The sequence below is a fragment of the Polypterus senegalus genome, chromosome 15 (genome assembly GCF_016835505.1).
Source record: "Polypterus senegalus isolate Bchr_013 chromosome 15, ASM1683550v1, whole genome shotgun sequence".
NCBI classification, from domain to species: domain Eukaryota; kingdom Metazoa; phylum Chordata; class Cladistia; order Polypteriformes; family Polypteridae; genus Polypterus; species Polypterus senegalus.
In genome coordinates this window covers 56,248,441-56,268,791 of record NC_053168.1, presented here as the reverse complement: position 1 = coordinate 56,268,791, position 20,351 = coordinate 56,248,441, and the positions used below count along the sequence as shown (strand labels likewise).

Genomic DNA, 20,351 nt, shown 5'->3' with positions numbered 1-20,351 from the left:
AAACCCCTGGAGTATGTTGGGATCACGGGCTTGGAGGTTGGAAGCTCAGCCCTGTTAGGGCCCATGGTCACCGCCAGGGGGTACCTGTACAGTCTCGGTGCCCTGGTTTCCAGTACTTCCACCACACCAGGAAGTGCTGCCAGAAGAGAATCCAGGCACACCTGGAGTGCTTCTGGGTGCCCATCCAGCACTTCCACCACACCAGGAAGTTCTGCAGGAAGACCATCAACGAGCACCTGGAGCACATCCGGGCACAACATAAAAGGGGCCGCTTCACTCCATTCAGGGAGCCGGTGTCAGGAGGCAGAGGACAGAGTTTGCGAGCGAGGAGTGGAGGCGGCAGAGAAGAAAGAGAGAAGGAAAGAAAGGACTAAGCTTTATTGTGGGTTTGTGTATTGTGTGCTGGAAAAGGTAGCGAAGAAAATAAACGTGTGTGTTTTTGGGACTTCTCTGTGTCCTGTGTCTGTCTGTAGTCAGGCTAAACTTCCACAAGTGTCAGAGCTTAGATCAAATATTTGGCCATATTAATTGTTGGAATATAATTGGCTGACATTTCCTTAGCCCTCAGTGACACTTAAAAGACCATTGCTCCATTAAAATGCATTCAAAACTACTTCAATTCTTTCTTCCTTATTGACTTTAATGTATTTCACAGATTTTGGTAAAGTTCACAAACATTTCTGTGATTTTGCTGAACTCAAGGCAAAGCAAATTCAATGGACTTTTCTCATCATTACTAGCCCTGCTGGAAAAAGATGCTGAGCTTTTATTGCATACCGCACAAGAAGACATTGTGTTGGCAGGCAGTAGATATTATTTTACTAACATCAATGAATCAATCAATCTCCAAAGATCTGCGTCCATTTCATTCCGTATAGGATAAATTGTTCTATTAGGAGACACATGACACTGTTAGTAGTACTGAGTGCAGGGGCACACATTTTTACATCATCGGGGTCACTACTGGCACCTGGGTATTAACTGCATTAACTTTTGGGCACTGAATTTTGTGTTGCAGATAAAGTAAACAGTGCTTCTGACTCCACTGCCTCTTCACCTTCTAGTCTCTGGCCTTGCTATCAAAGAGAACTCCTACAACTTGATATTTGGAGAAAGCTACAGAGACTACTACCACACTAGCTTTCCTTGATAAAACATGGGAGAGTTCTAAAATTAATGAAAAAAAAAAAGAACTTTAATATCAGGCAGTGGTTGAAATACAAGATTTGCTTTTCGTGGTGACCAACTCATGCACATGACCAGCTGTCAAAGGCAAGTGACCTGTTGTTGATGCCAGTTTAGAGGCAGTGCTCATAATGTACAGCACCTTCACCGCCTCAAGTTCTGTTCTGCCTAATGAGTCACAACAATCTGTTTGTTCCAGCAGCCTCTCCTGAGAGAGTAAAACTCATTTTCCAGAAAGTCCTAGGAGACATTTTCTCCGGTCTCATTACGCTCATTCCCTGCTATTAGAAAAATGAATAAGCATGCTTTTACTTGCTACATTATAAACCGGAGTATAGAAACAAAGCAAAAAAGGGTTTTCTTTAATTCAGTGTATATTAAAGCCCAGTAACTGCTAAAAGCATACCACATTTGTTTTCCTTACATAAGTTTGCTAATTATCATTCAGTTAACATTAACAGCTTTGCTATCTTTCAGCAGATCACAAACTTGCCTATTATCAGTGGGAAAAGCAATTTAATAAAGGCTTTAAAATGTTTATTTTACAACAGATTAAGTAAAACAGGTGATTCCAAATAGTCATTGATGTGAGCACTTCAAAAAAATAAATATTGTCAATTGACCAATATGAATAAAAAAAGTTGTAAGCAACTCTGAACCATTAAGGCTGACAAAACATGAGAAATGGGTCATCATGACAGTACATCTTGATAAGTAAAAAATAACCAATAAAAAAAAAAAGGCATCAGGGTTATTTCCAGTCAATGAGAAGCAACCTCTTGTGTAATTTTTGCTATGCTCTTTTTGGTCATTATAAAATGCTCTTTCTAACAATTTTGTTAAAGTTTAACTGAATGCACAGTTATAGTAATATAACATTTGAAAACACACCTGAATATTTTTGCTTTCTCTTTATTTTCATTACCAAGGTGTTGTACCGTGGTAGCCAATATGGATGTGGTGAGAAGTTAAGCAAAGCAAAATGACACCTTTTATTGGTTAACTAGAAATTAAAGATTACAATATGCAAGCTTCTGAGGCAACTCAGGCCCCTTCTTCAGGCAAGATGAAGAAGATCATAATTTTCAGTAATCTAACCACACAAAGTAGGAGCTATGTGTTCACTCTCAGGCTTTATTAAGATCCACAACCCAAAAATGCAAACAAACAGATGAAAGTAACAGAGTAACAATGATCAGGTAAATCTGCTTATGTAATTCTTCCATAATTCATTTTCCAAAAGGCTGAGACAGTCAGTGCTTATAGTTTTACGTCTGAAAATGTCTCAAAAATATCACTTGTGGAAATCATACTGCTTTCATTTTAAAGGTAAAGCAATTCCATAAAAGCTAAAAGTAGGTGTGATATTGCACACCAGCGCTTAATTCAAAACCCAGAAATGGAAATGTACTGGTCAACAAAACCTTCCCTTCAAATACTGTCTGGACAGCAGATTGTGAGTGGAAAACGCTTACGTCTCGGGTGTTTGCATTTTTGTCCACAATAGCTTACCTGTAATTTTGCAATATTATTTAGAAATTCTTTTCGAAAATAAAGCAGTTCTGTCACATAATGATAGAGAGATTCACTGGAATTTACATCCTTGAATGTAATGTTGTTATTAATGTGCCATTACTGTATGCTTAGAAAAAGATCATTTGGGAATGAAGTAGTAAGTACAGCATGCTGATGTGAATTGGCAGTATCTCTACTAAACAATACTTGAAGTTTAATGGTAACTTGAAAAAAGTGCCTGGAGTCTGCAGAATGGTGGAAAACTAAACCCGCTGATACGTTTTTATTTTTGATTTTATTTTTTTTGTTAGTTTTACCTTCACAGCTGACATTGTGAAAGTAACTTGGTCCCTTGATAATGGTTTAAATATTTATCCCACTTCTTTCTCTTTGTCACCAAATAGTTGATGGATTATATATTGTCTTTGTATTTAACATCTGACATGTCATACTATCTCTACAGCGGGATCACTTGCTATTCATTAATTGGGCTCTCTGTCTCTTTGTCTCTCTCTAAGTATATATACACTCACTGAGCAACAACATTCATTTATATACCACATTTTCATACAAACGATGTGAAAGAAGTATTTGCATACAAAGCAAAACATTAAAATTAGATACAAATAATGATGCATAACTAGTATACAAAAAATTAATTGCACACTTCCTTAAGATACATTTATAATTAAGAGAAATTGATTCCTTAAATACTGAATTGTTTTTTTAATCTCTAAATGACAGTCCTATGATAAGATTAGAAATACCTGTATACCTGTTTATCCATGCAGTTATCTAATCAACCAGTTAATAAATCATGAAGTTGCAGGTCAGGAGCTTTGATTAATGTCCACATCAAGCACCAGAATGGGGAAAAGATCTGATCTCATTGATTTTGACCGTGGCATAAATTGTTGGTGCCAGGTGGGCTGGTTTGAGTATTCTGTAACTACTGAACATCCACTAAGCGGCAGTTCTGTAGACAGTGAGAGCTCAGAGGAGAATGGCCAGACTGGTTTGAGCTGACAGAAAGACTACGATAACTCAGATAACCACTCAGTACAGCCTTAACAGCAAACCCCATATATTGAATTGCCACAAAAGGAACAAAAAAAAAAATATGTGTTAAGTGCAAGGTTGTTTTTCCTAATATATTGAGTCTGTCCAAGATGGCTGCTCTTCCAGTAATGATGCTTTCTGGGTTCAGGAAGTGATGTCAAGATTGGTGGCACATCAATCCTCCTTTCTGCAAAGGGGATAGGAGAAGAGACAAGTCTGTTTCGGGGTGGTAATACAGTTGACTAAGCCCTTAAGTTGTTCCCCAAGCACACATGTCTGCATGTCTGACAAAAGTCTTTTTTCCTGATCAATGTAAAAAGAAAAAACAATCTACTGTTATTCAGTGTTATTTAAAAATAAAAGGTAAAAACTTCCACGAGGGTGAATACTTTTTCTAGACGCTGTTCATTTGTTAAAAACAATAATGACATAATAAAGCTGACTAGAAAATCACCCATTAATAAGAAAAATAATTTGTTGTCAATACAGAAGTTTCCTCCTGTGGCTGTCATTTTCCTCCAACATCCCAAAGAAATGCATCTTGGGTTAAATGATGATATTAATATTATCTAGTGTGACCAAGTGTGCATGTGTTTGTGATTTTGACCTGTGGTCGATGGACATTCAGCTCCAGTACTGTTGTTAATTATTAAGCAGGATGGATGGAAAATGCTCCCAGGAACCTTTGAATGGAAAACGTTCGTTCTGAAAATGGATGAAATGATTGACTTGTCTGCCTATATGTACCATAACAGCTCAGGTGATGATCATGCAAACATTCTATACAGTTGCATATAGATGTGACACTTTTTAGAGGAAATTTTCAAAACGACAGTGTGCTTAATAAGTTAGCTGTATAGGGTGTACCCACTTACATTGAATTTTGCTTAATGTGTTGCTATGGATTCCTGTTTTCAAAATGTATTTTTAGAACTAGTATGTGCTGCCATTGTGGCAGTAATTTGCATTGGCCTCGGGCCTTTTAATATGATGAGCAACCAGTATGTGAGTGCAAAAATAAGGTTTATTAAAAGGAACAGTTCTGAGTAGGACATTGAGATGTGGCTTATAGGTTAGTATGGACAGTGCAGTATAGCTGGGAGTCTGGGATGCATCTCTATGGCTGGGGTGCATGAACATAGAGCTCTCCTACTGGTGGGTATTTATGCATCCAGCAATGGTGTAAGTCTTTGACAAGCATGAATTACATAGATGGAGTAGTGGTTGGTGTGGTATTGGCAATCTGGAAACCTATGCCAATCCAGACAATGAAATGCGTTTTGTATTGTAAGGATTAATTGAGGTAAACCTGCCCTCAAGCTGATACTGGTAGTATTATGGGGTAGTGTGACCATTTGTGGAGCCAGAAAGGGAGAAATGGTGTTTTATTATGCACATTGATGGTTCAAGAGCGTACATGACACTTTTGGAGAGTATAACGCAGCCTGTAAAAAGGAGGTCCAGTTGGCTTTCAGCAGCTTACGTGTGTGTTTTCGTTTAACTTTTGCATCTTTCTGCATGTGTTCATTCCATGCTCTGTGGTCTTGATTGGAACTCAGTAATAGGTCTAGACTAGCCATGGTGTTAAAAATAAGAGAATTTTAATTTGAGTGAGTTTATGTGTGGTGTGCCTAAAGCATTTGCATAACAAATGTTACCACGCACTCTTTGCTGTCATACCACATACTGACACTGGGGTTCTGCCAGTCTATTGCTTGTCCTTCTGTTCATGCTAATGATTTACTGGGTTAGGTTTGTGAATTATGACACCTGGGGCTCTCCAACAAGAAATCCATCTAATATCCTCGAATCCTGAATCCTAACACACCCTTACATAGATAGATAAGATAGATAGATAGAACTATTTGTCCCCAGGTGGAATTTTGGCTTCTTTTCGAAACTATTTATATAAATAGATAAGTAAGTAAATACATAACTAGTAAATAAGTTCAGAAAAATAAACAAAAACAGCGAGAAGGACAGATAATCAGAAATGACCTTGCCACCTTATAACATAACTGTGTCGTCTGTCATACTGGGAGACTGACCACTCCATTAAGTAGTATTTTTCATTGTTCTTTGGTAACACCTTTACTTTTGGCAATACTTCAAAAATTCATCTATTTCTCCTTTACACTTATGTAACAAGACCTTAACAAAGGCTTCCTTTGGTCTTCATAACACTTATAAAACATCAGGCAGATAGGTTATTTATCTCTGTGGAGTGTGGCATATTGACATGATAACATGCAGTGAATACACTTGACTTGAGCATTCATAGTTTTCATCCTCTTTCTCTGTACATTTAGCATTTGTTTGCTCAGAGGTTGATTCGCTTCCTGCTTCCTGCTTCCTGAACAGCTCTTCTTTTCTCCACCCTAGCGGCCCGCTTTTTCTCTTCTTTTGTTGGCATCTTTTCTCAATAAAACTGATTAAGTCAGTGTTTGTGTTGCAATTACTTAGTACATTTTCTTTAACCTTTCAATGAAGCTGGCACTAAAGTCTTCAATCTGCCTCAAGAATGATTTAAGATATGAGGTGGTAGAGATGAGAACAGCGCCCATATGCATGCGCCACATGGCTGCCCTGCTCCCAAGAGTTGATTCTACAATAAAATAAAATAAAAAGAGTAATAATTCCAAAACTCTTCGCTTTTAATATAAAGCTGTAGTGCAGAGTTTCAGCATAGTTTATGTGTATCAAATGTCAGGCTACAGGTTATTTGATTGTTGACCTTGACCTTCCTGGGTTGATCTTTGACCTTGGAGGTCAATCGTCACCCCAAAAGCGGATAGTAGACATCATGTAGTATATGTGTACCAAATTTCAGGTCAACAGGACAAACGGTTTACAAGTTACAGGTGATTTAAAATCCTGGACAGACAAACAGACAGCCATGGTACCGTATTGTATAAGAAGATATGTCATATCAAGAGAAATGTGTCTCAGTTTAGCCGCCTCAGATCACTCCAAAGTGAAGTTTTGTTTGTAGGTCACATTTCAGAGATGAATAAACACTTTAGTGATGCTTTAAGTGTTTTGAAAACCCAAAGAATTGTTTGTTAAGGTCTTGTTACATAATAGTAAAAAAGTAGTAGGTACATTTTTGCAGTTCCTGATCTATAGTGTTACCTGTTTGTTTAGTATATTATCATCCATGCCGTTGGGGTTAGATAGTTAGCGCTTGATTTGTTCCCAGGGGATTTAAAGCATTCAGAGTCTCATGAAATATTATAACAAAAGACAATAGCAATAACCTTCCTCAAACACAATTACAAAAAAAGAACAAGAAGAAAAAGCCCTTCTGACTTGACAGACACTTCTGACTCTGACAGAGTGAGGCATTATAAAGCCATGCTGCTGTTAGGGAAGAAGTCCCAGTTGCGTTTTTTTTATAAATAACAAATGCAACATTCCTGAATGGTGATGGCCTGCTACCATGGTGGCTACCTTTGCCATGGCAGTTTTCATCAGGACTTCTTGCAGCTTTTCTCCTATGCTCAGTTGCAGTGAACTTCCCACCAGCTGTGAATGAGTTCTAATTCACACGGTGTGGCGATCTTTGCATATTTTAAACACAACATTGCATTAGATTTAGCTCATCTTGGTAAGAGTTCAGTCCTGATCAGAATTAGCATTTATTAAGGCAATACATATCTGCATCATGTGTTGAGCTCCAGAGTCCTGTAATATTGTGTGTCACCTCTATGAAGAGCCCAAACACTATGTACTGTAGTAGGTTATGGAGGTTTATGGTGGTGCTAATGCTTATTATATTTGGTGCTCTATTAAAATGCAAAGTACTGTTGATCTTTGTCATTATTCCATTCTTAAGGGAGTCATGGTTAATGTTTAGGGGTTGAAAGATGTTGTATATTGAATGCAATAGCATGTCACTTTTCACTTGTTTGTCAAAAATGCTGCTTATCTTTTTATTCTTCTGGGGATTATTTGAATTGCATTCATGTCACATAGGAACTGAAGTCTGCTCTGAGTGTTCAGAAGAACCAAATACGTCTTTTGAAGCTACAGGTTGTTAGAGCTTTCTTTTGGTCTGATCCAGCTTAAAAACATGGCCAGTGTCAGCTGTGTTATATACACTTCTTGGTATAATTTGTAAGTACTAATAAAGGTTTTATTGTGCTACTTTATGTATATTCATGTTTTTAAATAGTTAAGTGAAAGCAGAGTCAAACTGATGCTGGCAATTCTGATTTAAACATCTTACATTCTGCCTCATCAAATAGCTCATTTATTCAGTGTAAAAAGGGTGTGTGCCTAGCAAGCTGAAACTGAGCAGCAAAGGCTTGATTTTAATAAATAAATTATCAGTGCCTGGCTTATCTGTTTGAAATATGAAAAGAGCAGGTTGACAAAAAAACTGCTGCAACAATATTTCTATGTTAACATTGGCATCAGCACTAATGCTGGTACCTTGAATACATTTATTACAGTTTTATTATTAACTGACCTCATGTAAACAGAGCAGAAGATATTCTCCAGATATTTGTGCAATGGACATTGGCTGTTGGTACACCTCTAAAACTGCTTAAAGTTTACTCCAGAAATTAGACATTCAGAATCACTTAGAGAACAAGGAAGTGCGACTTCCATCAGATTGCATTGTGAGTATTGCATAGTTCACAAGTAGAGTTGGAAGCTCGGGCAATACAAATCACAGAAAAACATTTGGGGGGCTGTAAAATTCAGTAAAACCTTTGTTAATACTTCCAACATATATTTCAAAGTGTATGAAAATGTTGATGGCCATATTTCATAGGCACAAGACAATGTGTGGCACAAGCTCTATAAAGAAACTATTTTTTTCCTGTACACTTTTTTTTTTTTTTTTAATAATGAAGTGTATACTTGGTCATGTAAATTTAAATGTGGTATCTTTAATCAGTACAGATATGACTTGATTTCTAGTAATATATTGGCTAAAGTTTGTGAGCCCTAGAATTTTCTGTATTTCTACATAAATATGACCTAAAATATGATCCCTGCTGGTATTAATCAATTAGAAACTTTTGCTTGTATTGTTATTCTTAAGTTAAACAAAATCTTGTAGCACATGCTCCTCAATTGGCCAAGATATGCCCAAAGGTGCAGGACTGCCTGGAGTAGCTCATATAAAAGCAGCTTGGCAAGTGGCATTGAGCCAGAGGCACAGACACAGCACAGCACTCAGTCCATTGACCCTGATGTGTAGCAAACTATTGGATGTGGATTCTGGCCTTAGGCGGTCTCACAGAGTGGTGTACTGGTTACCTCTGATACCAGATGAATGGCTTGAGATGGAGCTGGGTGGCATGTATGAGCAGGCAAAAGATCAGAACAGCTTGGAGCACATGAACACCTGAGCTGCATGGCAGAAGTGGCAAATGAAGAATCCTAAGGTCCTTTTTAAAGCCATTTGTCAGCAGTTGGCATAAAGTGGCTAATTCTGTTCATCTACACTATATTGCCAAAAGTATTGGGACACCCCTCTAAATCATTAAATTCAGGTGTTCCAATCACTTCTATGGCCACAGGTGTATAAGCTCAAGCACCTAGGCATGCAGATGGCTTCTACAAACATTTGTGAAAGAATGGGTCTTTCTCAGGAGCTCAGGGAATTCAAGTGTGGTACCGTGATAGGATGCCACCTGTACAATAAGTCAATTTGTGAAGGTTCCTCACTACTAAATACTCCACGGTCAAATGTTAGTGGTATTATAAAAAAGTGGAAGCAATTGGGAACAGCAGCAACTCAGCCACGAACTGGTAGGTCACATAAATCACAGAACGGGGTCAGCACATGCTGAGGTGTGCAGAAGTTGCCAACTTTCTGCAGAGTCAATAGCTATAGACCTCCAAAATCTCAAGAACAATGCGTAGAGAGCTTCACGGAATGGGTTTCCATGGCCAAGCAACTGCATCCAAACCTTACATCACCAAGTGCAATGCAAAGCATCAGATGCAGTGGTGTAAAGCACACCGCCACTGAACTCTAGAGCAGTGGAGACATGTCCTCTGGAATGATGAATCACACTTCTCTGTCTGGCAATCCGATGAATGAGTCTGGGTTTGGTGGTTGCCAGGAGAACAGTACTTGCCTGACTGCATTGTGCCAAGTGTAAAGTTTGGTGGAGGGGGGATTATGGTGTGGGTTGTTTTTCAGGGTTTGGGCTTGCCCCCTTAGTTCCAATGAAAGGAACTCTAAATGCTTCAGTATGCAAAACCATTTAGGACAATTTTATGCTCCCAACTTTGAGGGAACATTTTGGGGATGGCCTCTTTCTGTTCCAACATGACTTTGCACTAGTGCACAAAGCAAGGTCTATAAAGAAATGGATGAGCAAGTTTGGTGTGAAGGAACTTGACTGGCCCGCACAGAGCCCTGACCTCAACCTGATAGAACACCTTTGGGATGGATTAGAGTCAAGACTGTGAGCCGGACCTTCTCGTCCAACGTCAGTGCCTGACCTCACAAATGCTGTCCTGGAAGATTGGTCACAAATTCCTGTAAACACACTCCTAAACCTTGTGGAAAACCTTCCCAGAAGAATTGAAGCTGATATAGCTGCAAAGGGTGGGCCAACTCCATATTAAAGCCTATTTATTAAGAATGGGATGTCATTAAATTTCATGTGTGTGTAAAGGCAGGCATCCCAATACTTTTGGCAATATAGTGTAGCTCTCACATCCCCCAGTTTGTTACAATGTTTAAAAGCTTCTGGGACATAAGACTTCTCAGTCTATAATGTTGTTGATCCTGCTTTACCTTTTGCAAGCAGTTTACTTGATTTTTTTTTTTTTATATTCCTAAATAGCTGAGGGAGCTGTCTGGTTATTTTTGAAAGTGTAAAAAGTAATTGAAAAAGGTTTAACATAACACTTTGCCTAAATGTTTCAGACTGTTTTCAATCTTACTATATTTGCAGGTGTCATGGAGCTTTGATGATATAAAACAAATGTGAAACAAGACCTGCCTTGAGAGTTGAGCTTTCCTAATTCAAGTCCCATGCTGCTTGGTGTGCCATAGAGCCAGTCTCCAAAATGAGCTCTCCAAAGCATTCAGGTCAGTTTCATTTCTCTCTGTTAATTATACTGTTTCTTTATATTTGGTTATAACTAACTATAAAAAAGACAAAATGCATAATTGTGAGAAGGTTTGTACAGTTGGTACACCTGGGTGAAATGTGACTTCATAAAATTGAATTACAATTTGAGAAATTGGTAGAATTTAGCTTTAGAAAATAAAGCATTTTTTTTAATATAAACTTTTTTTCAAAGCGCATTTGTAAATGAAAATGTTTGTGAGGATCTGAAAAATATGTAAGAGATTTTGAATGGAGCTTTACGGCGGTCTATATATGTGCTGCTAATTATACATATGCATTATAATATACAGAGTTGTTTGCTGATGACATTGTGATCTGTAGTGATGGTAGAGAGCAGGTTGAGGAGCAGGCAGGGTGGAATGGGTGGAGAAGAGTGTCAGAAGTGATTTGTGACAAACGGGTATCAGTAAGCGTGAAAGGGAAGGTCTACAGGATGGTAGTGAGACCAGCTATGTTATATGGGTTGGAGACGGTGGCACTGACAAGACAGCAGGAGAAAGAGCTGGAGGTGGCAGAGTTAAAGATGCTAAGATTTGCACTGGGAGTGACGAGGATGGACAGGATTAGAAATGAGTACATTAGAGGGTCAGCTCAAGTTGGACGGTTGGGAGACAAAGTCAGAGAGGCGTGATTGAATTGGTTTGGACATGTGCAGACGAGAGGTGCTGAGTATATTGGGAGAAGGATGCTAAGGATAGAGCTGTCTGGGAAGAGAAAAAAAGGAAGGCCTAAGTGAAGGTTTATGGATCTGGTGAGAGAAGACATGCAGGTCATGGGTGTAACAGAACAAGATGAGGACGACAGAAAGATATTGAAGAAGATGATCCGCTGTGGTGACCCTTAATGGGTGCAGCTGAAAGAAGAAGAAGAAGATTATAATATACAGAGTACATGTACACATACAAGAGTTCATTAGCAATGGATTTATTACTACAAAAAAGGTCTGAGGGAGGTACAGGGCATAGATTTACTAACTGTAAAAGGAAAACTATAAACACTAAGCCACTTTGGGACCCAGCTCCATAATGCCCAATATTTTATCACCTGCCTACCTTTCTCGTCCCCTTCCTATTTCCTGTCTCACCAATAATGTGGCATTTCTTTCTCTTCTTCCTCCACCTTCTTGCCTTCACTTCGCTCCCGACTCCAAGCTCACTTGGCTGAGGGAAGGGGGCTTCTTTCAAAGTGTAGCTCTTAACTGTTTCCACAGTAATGCCAGTTGGCCAACCAGTGGTTCTGGGTCACTCCAATCCTTTGGGAAGTGTACAGCTGTCTACTTAAATGGCTAGGCACTCCTAGGTTTGGCTGCAACCTGAGAATAGCTTCTTACAGATTACACGTGTCCAAAAGGACTAATAGGTGGTTTCATGTCCTCATTGGGCCACCTTCATTACTCCATCCAGGATGGGATCTCCATTCAGGCCGTGTTCCTGAACAACCTCCCGATGGCAGATTTCCTCCCATCTGGAAACTGGTCTCATGCTGGGCAGCATGTTGGCTTAAAAAAATACTGACAAATGTGTGAATGCCAGTAGGGCAGAAAAATTAACCATAAGATTTTTCCCCTCCTGCCCAGGGACTTTTGGGGAGAATTCCCCATACAAGAGAAAAAAAAATCCTGCAGCAGACCACATGTTTTTTTTTTTTACATTTTGAGGCTATTCTGTATTTTCAATATTTATTTTACACAAACAATTTATTATGCCTTTTTTCCTTTTTTTAAATCTCTGTATTTGCTTTCTAGGTTACAAGCCATTACAGTCATACATTAGTCTATTTTTAACGACACACAACATTCTTCCTTTTTTGATATATTTATCACATCCATTCTCTCATTTGATGACGTATAATTTTACAATAGAAAGAAATGCAAAAATCTAAATTGCTTTGGAGTTTGAAAAAGAACAAAAGTGTCCAGTAGTTCATATCTTTATTTTAGAATTACTCATATGCAATGCTTTTTTTTTAATGCTCTGCAGATGCTTAATTATATACACTGGCAATTCAAGACACAGACCGTGTGTGTGGGTTTAATAGAATTATAAAACACTGAGAAATGTGCAAGAGAATTATTCTTGAGATTAACAGAGATGTTTAATTTTTTACATTCTCAAACAGATTTTTACAAGTCAGTCAATTTTGGCAGTATCTGTTCTATCTGTATATTTACTTTTAAAGACTTGTATGGGGCAGGAGTGCAATTTTATATGTTTTCATATTGTTTTGTTTGTTTATTGTGTTCCTCTGCACTATATTATTGGTATAAAGTTATTCTTACTTCACATATATTGTCTTGATGTTTACTTTGCTATTTTTGTATATGCAGTGATTCCTAGCAACAATATTACCTGGAAATAAAGTTCAAGTTCTATCTATCTATCTATCTATCTATCTATCTTATAAATACTTCATTGCTGTTAGCTTCTTTAAATACATTGGCATCAGCTTTGTATACATGAGCCCAGCAGAGGGCACCATTTCAGTGTGTCTGTGTTTTCTTTTTTACCATCATTTGTCATTTGATTCTGGATTATGTTTGATTTCTATTTTACATTAACAGTGGTGCTGAGAGTAAATTGAAAGACTACAACCAATGATATATTTTGTAGTCAAGTCAGCTAGTATAATGAATTGTTACAAATTTAGAATGCTTTTGTTTTGTATCTTTCCTGTGTATGTAGCCCATGTGGCAAGGTAGTGTGGGTTTTATTGTGATATAAATCTTTCATAAGAAGGGAATTTTTTTCTTCACTAGCATGTAAAATTTATCTCAAAAGAAAAAGATGAAATGAACCATGGGAAGTTGTATCAAAAGCACGATGAGTTCAAGGTTATTTACAGCATCACTGTACATTATGAGAATTAGGATGTATTATAATTATGAGAATATTAAAAAAGGAGTGATACATACAAATACTGTAATGTTTTCATTTGCCTTTTTAGACATTCACATATAGATTTTGGAAATATTAACAAGCCTGCTAAAGACACCATTGTGCCTAGTCATACTTGCAAATATTATAATTTTTCATTCCAACTGAGATTCAGCCTGCAGTTTTTTTCTTTTTATATAGATTGCTTTATTTGTAAATAATACAGAAGCATGGTGCATTACCAATCTGTGGCACTTTTATAAAATGATTAATAGCTAACTAGTTACTGGCCATTAGATGTCCCTCTGGCCAAAGTTAAACATGAACATATGTGACAGGGAAAGGAGAAAACAGTTTTTCATTTCTGTGTTTTGCTTTATTTTGTGCCACATGCCAACATCTTTCAGTTATTACTGTGTCAGATATCAAGTTCCTTTTTGCCTTGACTCTTGTTTTTTTTAGCCGCTGCTTTTAATCAACCAAATTAGATTTTTTAATAAACTTCAGTTGGGTTGCTTGTTTATATAACACATTGTACCTGACAAAGGAGATCAGTATATTTTTATGCACATCATTACAAACTGCACGTTCAGAGTTACGAGACAAAGTTGAAGAAACATCACATGGATTAGGAAGAGGGTAAGTAGACAACATGGGGTAATTGTAATATTGCATTTTTGTGTAAATGTGATACTATTGCTGTATGGTGTAGGCACTGGTGCCAAGGGCATCCCTGCCTCCAATACACAGTAAAGAAACTCTGTAGAAGGTTACGGGCATCAGGTACTGTAAATTTGACAAAGTTGGCATTGATTTAAAGATACTTAAAAATAATGATGCCATGTAAGGTCTACAACTTTCAGTTATAAGAGAATCTAGATGACAGCAATAAAGAGGCAGTTTACCAGCCTGGTAACACCATATAATTAAATCGCAAAATAAAGAAAAAAGCCCAACATAATTGCAGAGACATCTTTTCAGAAGTTGACTTCAAGATCGAACTGCCAAAGATGGCAGAGCTTCCAGTTTTCAGTCTGTCCAGCAGGAAGAGGTGGGTCCAGGTGGACAGATGCTGAACGTGACATCAGATGTGCTAGAGCCCTCAGGCATCCAATCTGCAAATGGAGGAAGAGTGGCATTAGGACACAGAGCAATCCTTAATGTGAATTATAGTCACTAGAGCCCTTCAGCTGTCCCCTGTGCACACAAGTGGAACACTATGTATAATCCAGGTGGGGTGCCCTAGACATGAAGAGGCTGGCAACATTTTATTTTTTTTCTTTTGGTTTTTATACTCTAGATCCTTTGTAAACAAACTGAAAGAGTATGGATTGGTAAGTCTTTGGTACAAAGACGTTTTCATAAATATCTGCTAGGACATATGTGTATAAATCATAAAGAATCATCAAAGGTCATGACCAAAAACTCAAATTTTTTGTATTCTATTTGTTTATTTTGTGTAACTTGAATTATCACAAGATGCATTAAATGTTGCAGTATGATATATTCTGAGGATGTATCTATTGAAATGAATTCCAACATTGTTGAACAACATCTATTACAGGCAACAGTGTTTCACTTAGTAGATAAATTAAGAAATAATGATGAGAAGTTTATAATCTTTAGTAATTATTACACATTTATTTAACAAATTATTAGGAAAACTATCTTCTTTTTCTTTTGGCTGTTCCCATTAGGGGTCGCAACAGCAGATCATCATTTTGCATATCCTTCTGTCCTCAGCATCTTGCTCTGTTACACCCACCACCTGCATGTCCTCTCTGACCATATCCATATATTTTCCTCTTGCCAGGCAGCTTTATCTTTAACATCATTTTCCCAATATACCAAGCATCTCTCCTCTACACATGTCCAAACCAACGCAATATCGCCTTTCTGACTTTGTCTCCAAACCTGTCCAACCTGAGCTTACCTTCTAATGTCCTCATTTCTTATCCAGTCCATCCTCATCACACCCAATGCAAATCTTAGCATCTTTAACTCTGCCACCTCCAGCTCTGTCTCCTGCTTTCTGGTCAGTGCCACCGTCTCCAACCCATATATCATAGCTGGTCTCACTACCGTCCTGTAGACCTTCCCTTTCACTCTTGCTGATACCCGTCTGCCACAAATCACTCCTGACACTCTTCTCCACCCATTCCACCCTATCTGCACACTGCTTCACTTCTCGTCCACACTCCCGTCACTCTGTACTGCTGATCCCAGGTATTTAAACACATCCATCTTTGCCAATTCTACCCCTTGCACTCTCACCACTCCTCTGACCTCTCACTCATTCACAAACATGTATTCTGTTTTGTTTCTACTGACCTTACTGACTATAATGCCTCCTTTTGCCCTCAAAACAGCCTCAATTGTTCGAGACATGGATGGCACATGATTTTGGAGACATTCCTTTGAGATTCTGGTCCATGTAAAGATGATTGAATCAAGTGAGTTCTGCAAATTTGTCAGAGATATAATAATAATAATAATAATACATTTTATTTATATAGCGCCTTTCCCATGCTCAAGGCGCTTCACAGAGTCTTAGACAAAACAGCAGGGTATCTGTAACATTTGAAATAAATGTTTTTCTGAATAGAACAATGAAACAGATAACAAAGCATTAAATAGAATAAAGAACAATAAGCCAGAGTAAAATACTAAATTCAATACTAAAAAGAAAAACCTAACAAATAACCTAATTTGTGATATAACAGACATACAAACTATCCTGAGCACCTGGATAGAGAGGTAAACTGAAAGAAAGGGAAGAATGTTAAGTTAAAAGCCTTCCTAAATAAATTAATTTTAAGTTGTTTTTTAAAAGAATGAATGGAGTCAGCTAATCTAATTAATTTCGGGATGTCATTCCAAAGTCTGGGTGTTATGGAGTTGAAAGCCCTGTCACCCATAGAGTGCAGGTTAGTGTGGGGCACAACAAGATTACCAGAATCAGAGGACCTTAGTAGGCGAACAGGAGCAGCATAGTGATTTAGAAGGTCACTGATGTAGTCCGGTGCAAGGCCATTTAAAGCTTTGTAGGTTATTAATCAAATTTTATATTCAATCCTGTAAGACACAGGGAGCCAATGAAGGCAAAGCAGGATGGGTGTAATGTGCTCACTGCTGCTGGTTCGATTAAGGACTCTTGCGGCAGAGTTTTGAATCAACTGGAGCTGTGATATAAGTTTAGATGATCAATACAATAATCAGTGCGGAATGTGATAAAACCATGGACAGGTTTCTCAGTATTAAAAAAGGAGAGGATTGAGCAAACATGGGATATGCTGCAGAGTTGAAAGAATGTTTCTTAAAGTGATTTATGTGGGCAGAATAGAAAGGGAGGAATCAAAAATGACACCAAGATTCCTTGCATCAGAAGAAGGTCTGATGAGATCACCATCAAGAGTGACTGAAAAGGAGCTCATTTTATTAAGTTTCACTTTAGTTCCAATTTGCAGGAGTTCAGTATGTTGCAATTTAATTTTAAAGAGTTCTGCTCCATCCAGGTTTTAATTTCACTGAGGCAAGTTGTGAGCTGAGAAAACTCTGATGAAGTTGCACTTTTGACATTGAAATAGAGTTGAGTGTCATCTGCATAAAAATGATAACCCAGTCCATAGCTACAAATAATATGGCCAAGGGGAAGCATATAAATACAGAAGAGAAGAGGGCCGAGAACAGAGCCGTGAGGAACTCCTTGTGTGACTGGCACTGAACTGGATCTGCTGTTGCCAAGACTAACAAACTCTTGCCTATCAGTCAGATAGGACTTGAACCACTGGAGGGCAGTGCCAGAGATACCCAGCATGTTCTCCATTCTGGACAGTAGAATGTCATGTCTGCCAGTGTCAAATGCTGCACTGAGGTCTAACAGAGTTAATATGCTGGTTTGTCCAGAGTCTGCTGCCATAAGAAAATCATTGGTTACCCGAAGAAGAGCAGTGTCACAGCTGTGCTGCACCCTGAAACCAGACTGAAAGGGTTCTATCAAATTATTAGAGGTTAAGTAATTGGTGAGCTGGGAGGTTACAACACGCTCAAGAACTTATGTGTTGGTAAAATTTGGCTTTAAACAGAAACTCGATATATAAATAATTGTGTGATTGTGTGTCAGAGAGATGAGCTGCAGCATTTTTCACAATGGCACTCCTTCACTACTCCCGCCAGAGAGTCCCTAGTGCATCCTTTAATTGCACCTGCCCTTTCAATTAGCTTGTTGTTTTGGTGGGCCTCTCTTGAAGTGATGCTGCCAGCCCAGCACACTGCAGTACAGCAAAGTTGAAGAAGATGTGAAGGATGCACATTCATGCTGCGAATTTCCCATTTTACCAAATCCCAAAGGTGTTCTATTGGATTCAGAACTGGTGACTGGGAAGGCCATTGAAAAACACTGAACTCATTGTCATGTTCTTGAAACCAGTTTGAGATGACTTTTGCTATGTGGCATGGTGTATTGTCATGTTGAAAGTAGCCATTAGAAGGTGGTCGTCAACAATGCTCTAATATGTCATAGCTTTCAAGCAATGATTGATTGGCACTAATGGGCCCAAAGAGTGCCAAAAAACATTCCCAATGCCATTACACTACCGTTGGCCTGGACCTTGGAGGCTAACTAACTTTAGCAATTGAGTGGAGACTATTAAGTCCATCAAGCTTGTTGAGATAGCTTATATCTAAGTTCTTTCTATTCATCTGCTTGACTTGATAGTTTGTTTCTAGATTCCCCAAACCTCTTGTTCCATCTTAAATTGTACATCCCCTTAATTTTCACTATTGTTCTCAAGTATGTGATGCACTACCTAATAAAATGATGCACCATTTTGAAATATGTATGAAACTTTTTTGCATGTTTCCTTAAATTCAGATCTCTAACAGGTCATAAAATATACATCAATTTATTGGTTCAGTAGTGGTAATAAGGCAGCAGTTTTGGCTTACAGTATGTGAAAACTACCAACAAATTGATTTGACTATTTATGTTAGTTTGCTTAGTGTCAAATTATTTTTAGCTAATTGATTAATTCTTAATTACAATTAGAAATTGAATTCTATGCCCAGACTTCTTTTAGCATGAATATGAAATAAAATAAATAAGTAATCATTTAGAAATTTTATTTGAATTCTTTCTCTTGTACATTCTGGAACACTATACTAAATGAAAGAAATTTTCAGTTAATTTTAGTCAAACAAAATTTTTTCCATGGAAAAAGAGTTTATTTAGGTCACTATGTACTCAAGTCTCTGTAGTTTAGTGATCCTTTAGATGTAAATGAAAAGGGTGTAGAATTAAAAATTGTTATTGTTTGAGTGCCTGTGGGGCATCTGTTGGTGAAGAAAGATTCACTGATTTTGACTTAGCTGACGAAGCTGTGATCTTCGTGGAGTCAATGGTTGCTCTAATAGGGGCTCTCAAGAGACTGAGCAAGGAGTCTGAGTGCCTGGGCTTACGAGTGTCCTGGATGAAAACCAAGATCCAAGCCTTTAATGACCTCTTGGGCACAGCCATCAGCAGTGTGTCTGTCTGCGGAGTGTCGACCTTGTCGAGCGGTTTACTTCTCTTGGTAGTGACATTCATGTCTCTGGTGACTCTTCCAATGAAGTCAGTAGATTGATTGAGACAGCATGGAGGGTCATGAGGCCGCTAGAAAGGGGTGTGTGGTGCTCCCGATATCTGTACAAAAGGATGAAGGTCCAAGTCCTGCTGCTTACTGTCTTGCTATATGGTTGAGAGACATGGATGCTATCCAGTGACCTGAGAGGAAGACTGGACTCCTTCGTTACTGAGTCTCTCTGGAAAATCCTTAGTACTGCTGGTTTGACTTTGTGTTGAATGACCGGCTGTGAGTCACGAATGAGGCACATTACCTGCATTGTGAGGGAGCATCAGTTAAGGTCATGTGACGCGATTTCCCGAGGGTGATCCAGCTCACAGGATCCTCATTGTTGGGGACCCAAGTGTCTGGACCAGGCCAAGCGAATGCCCACGTAACATCTGGCTGCGCCAGATAGAGGGTCATTACCGGAGTGTGGGAGTGGACTGCAATGTCTGCCTTGGTGGGTGCAGCAATGTGCCATACTAGTATATGCTCCCCAACCTGACCTGACCCGACCTGTGCTACTGTGAGCAAGTGACACTGTCACCATTTTTAGTGCAGTCATGCATTTGTAATTGAAATGCAAAATGAAAGGTACTATACAGCAACATATCTGATATAGAGTAAAGAGTAGTGAGAACCATGTAGCTTTTTCTTATGGAATCAATGTAAATGCCCTTTTTGCCCTCTGTAGATGACTTCAAGGGTTATTCTCCAGGACGTTGAATCACGTATACAATAGTGTAGTAGCCATGGAGAAAAGGAAGCACAAGGATGGCAGGTAAGTCCCAGAGCTCCAAATGGAATCTAGATGGATAAAAAAGGTAAACAATGCCAAAAATAAAAAATATATATTTGCTGCTAACAGTAAAGATAATACAAGGTACACAAATGAGAAGCATGTTTTTTCATTTAGCATTGTCACTTGTTGTCATGATATTCTGTTTCTGAATATTGCTGCAACGTTTTCATTTTTTAAAACTCTAATAAACACCGACATGGAGTGTTAT

General features: G+C 38.4%; 1 protein-coding gene across 1 annotated transcript in view; it reads left to right on the top strand.

Moving 5' to 3' along the window:
* The window catches only part of LOC120516152 (histone deacetylase 9), a 710,327-nt gene that overhangs the window by 69,466 nt on the left and 620,510 nt on the right, over window positions 1–20,351 (top strand). Inside the window, exon 2 of the mRNA XM_039737623.1 lies at window positions 10,686–10,822. Within this exon, the coding sequence (XP_039593557.1) occupies window positions 10,801–10,822 (22 nt within the window). The 5' untranslated portion in view covers window positions 10,686–10,800. The remainder of the gene's footprint in view (window positions 1–10,685; window positions 10,823–20,351) is intronic.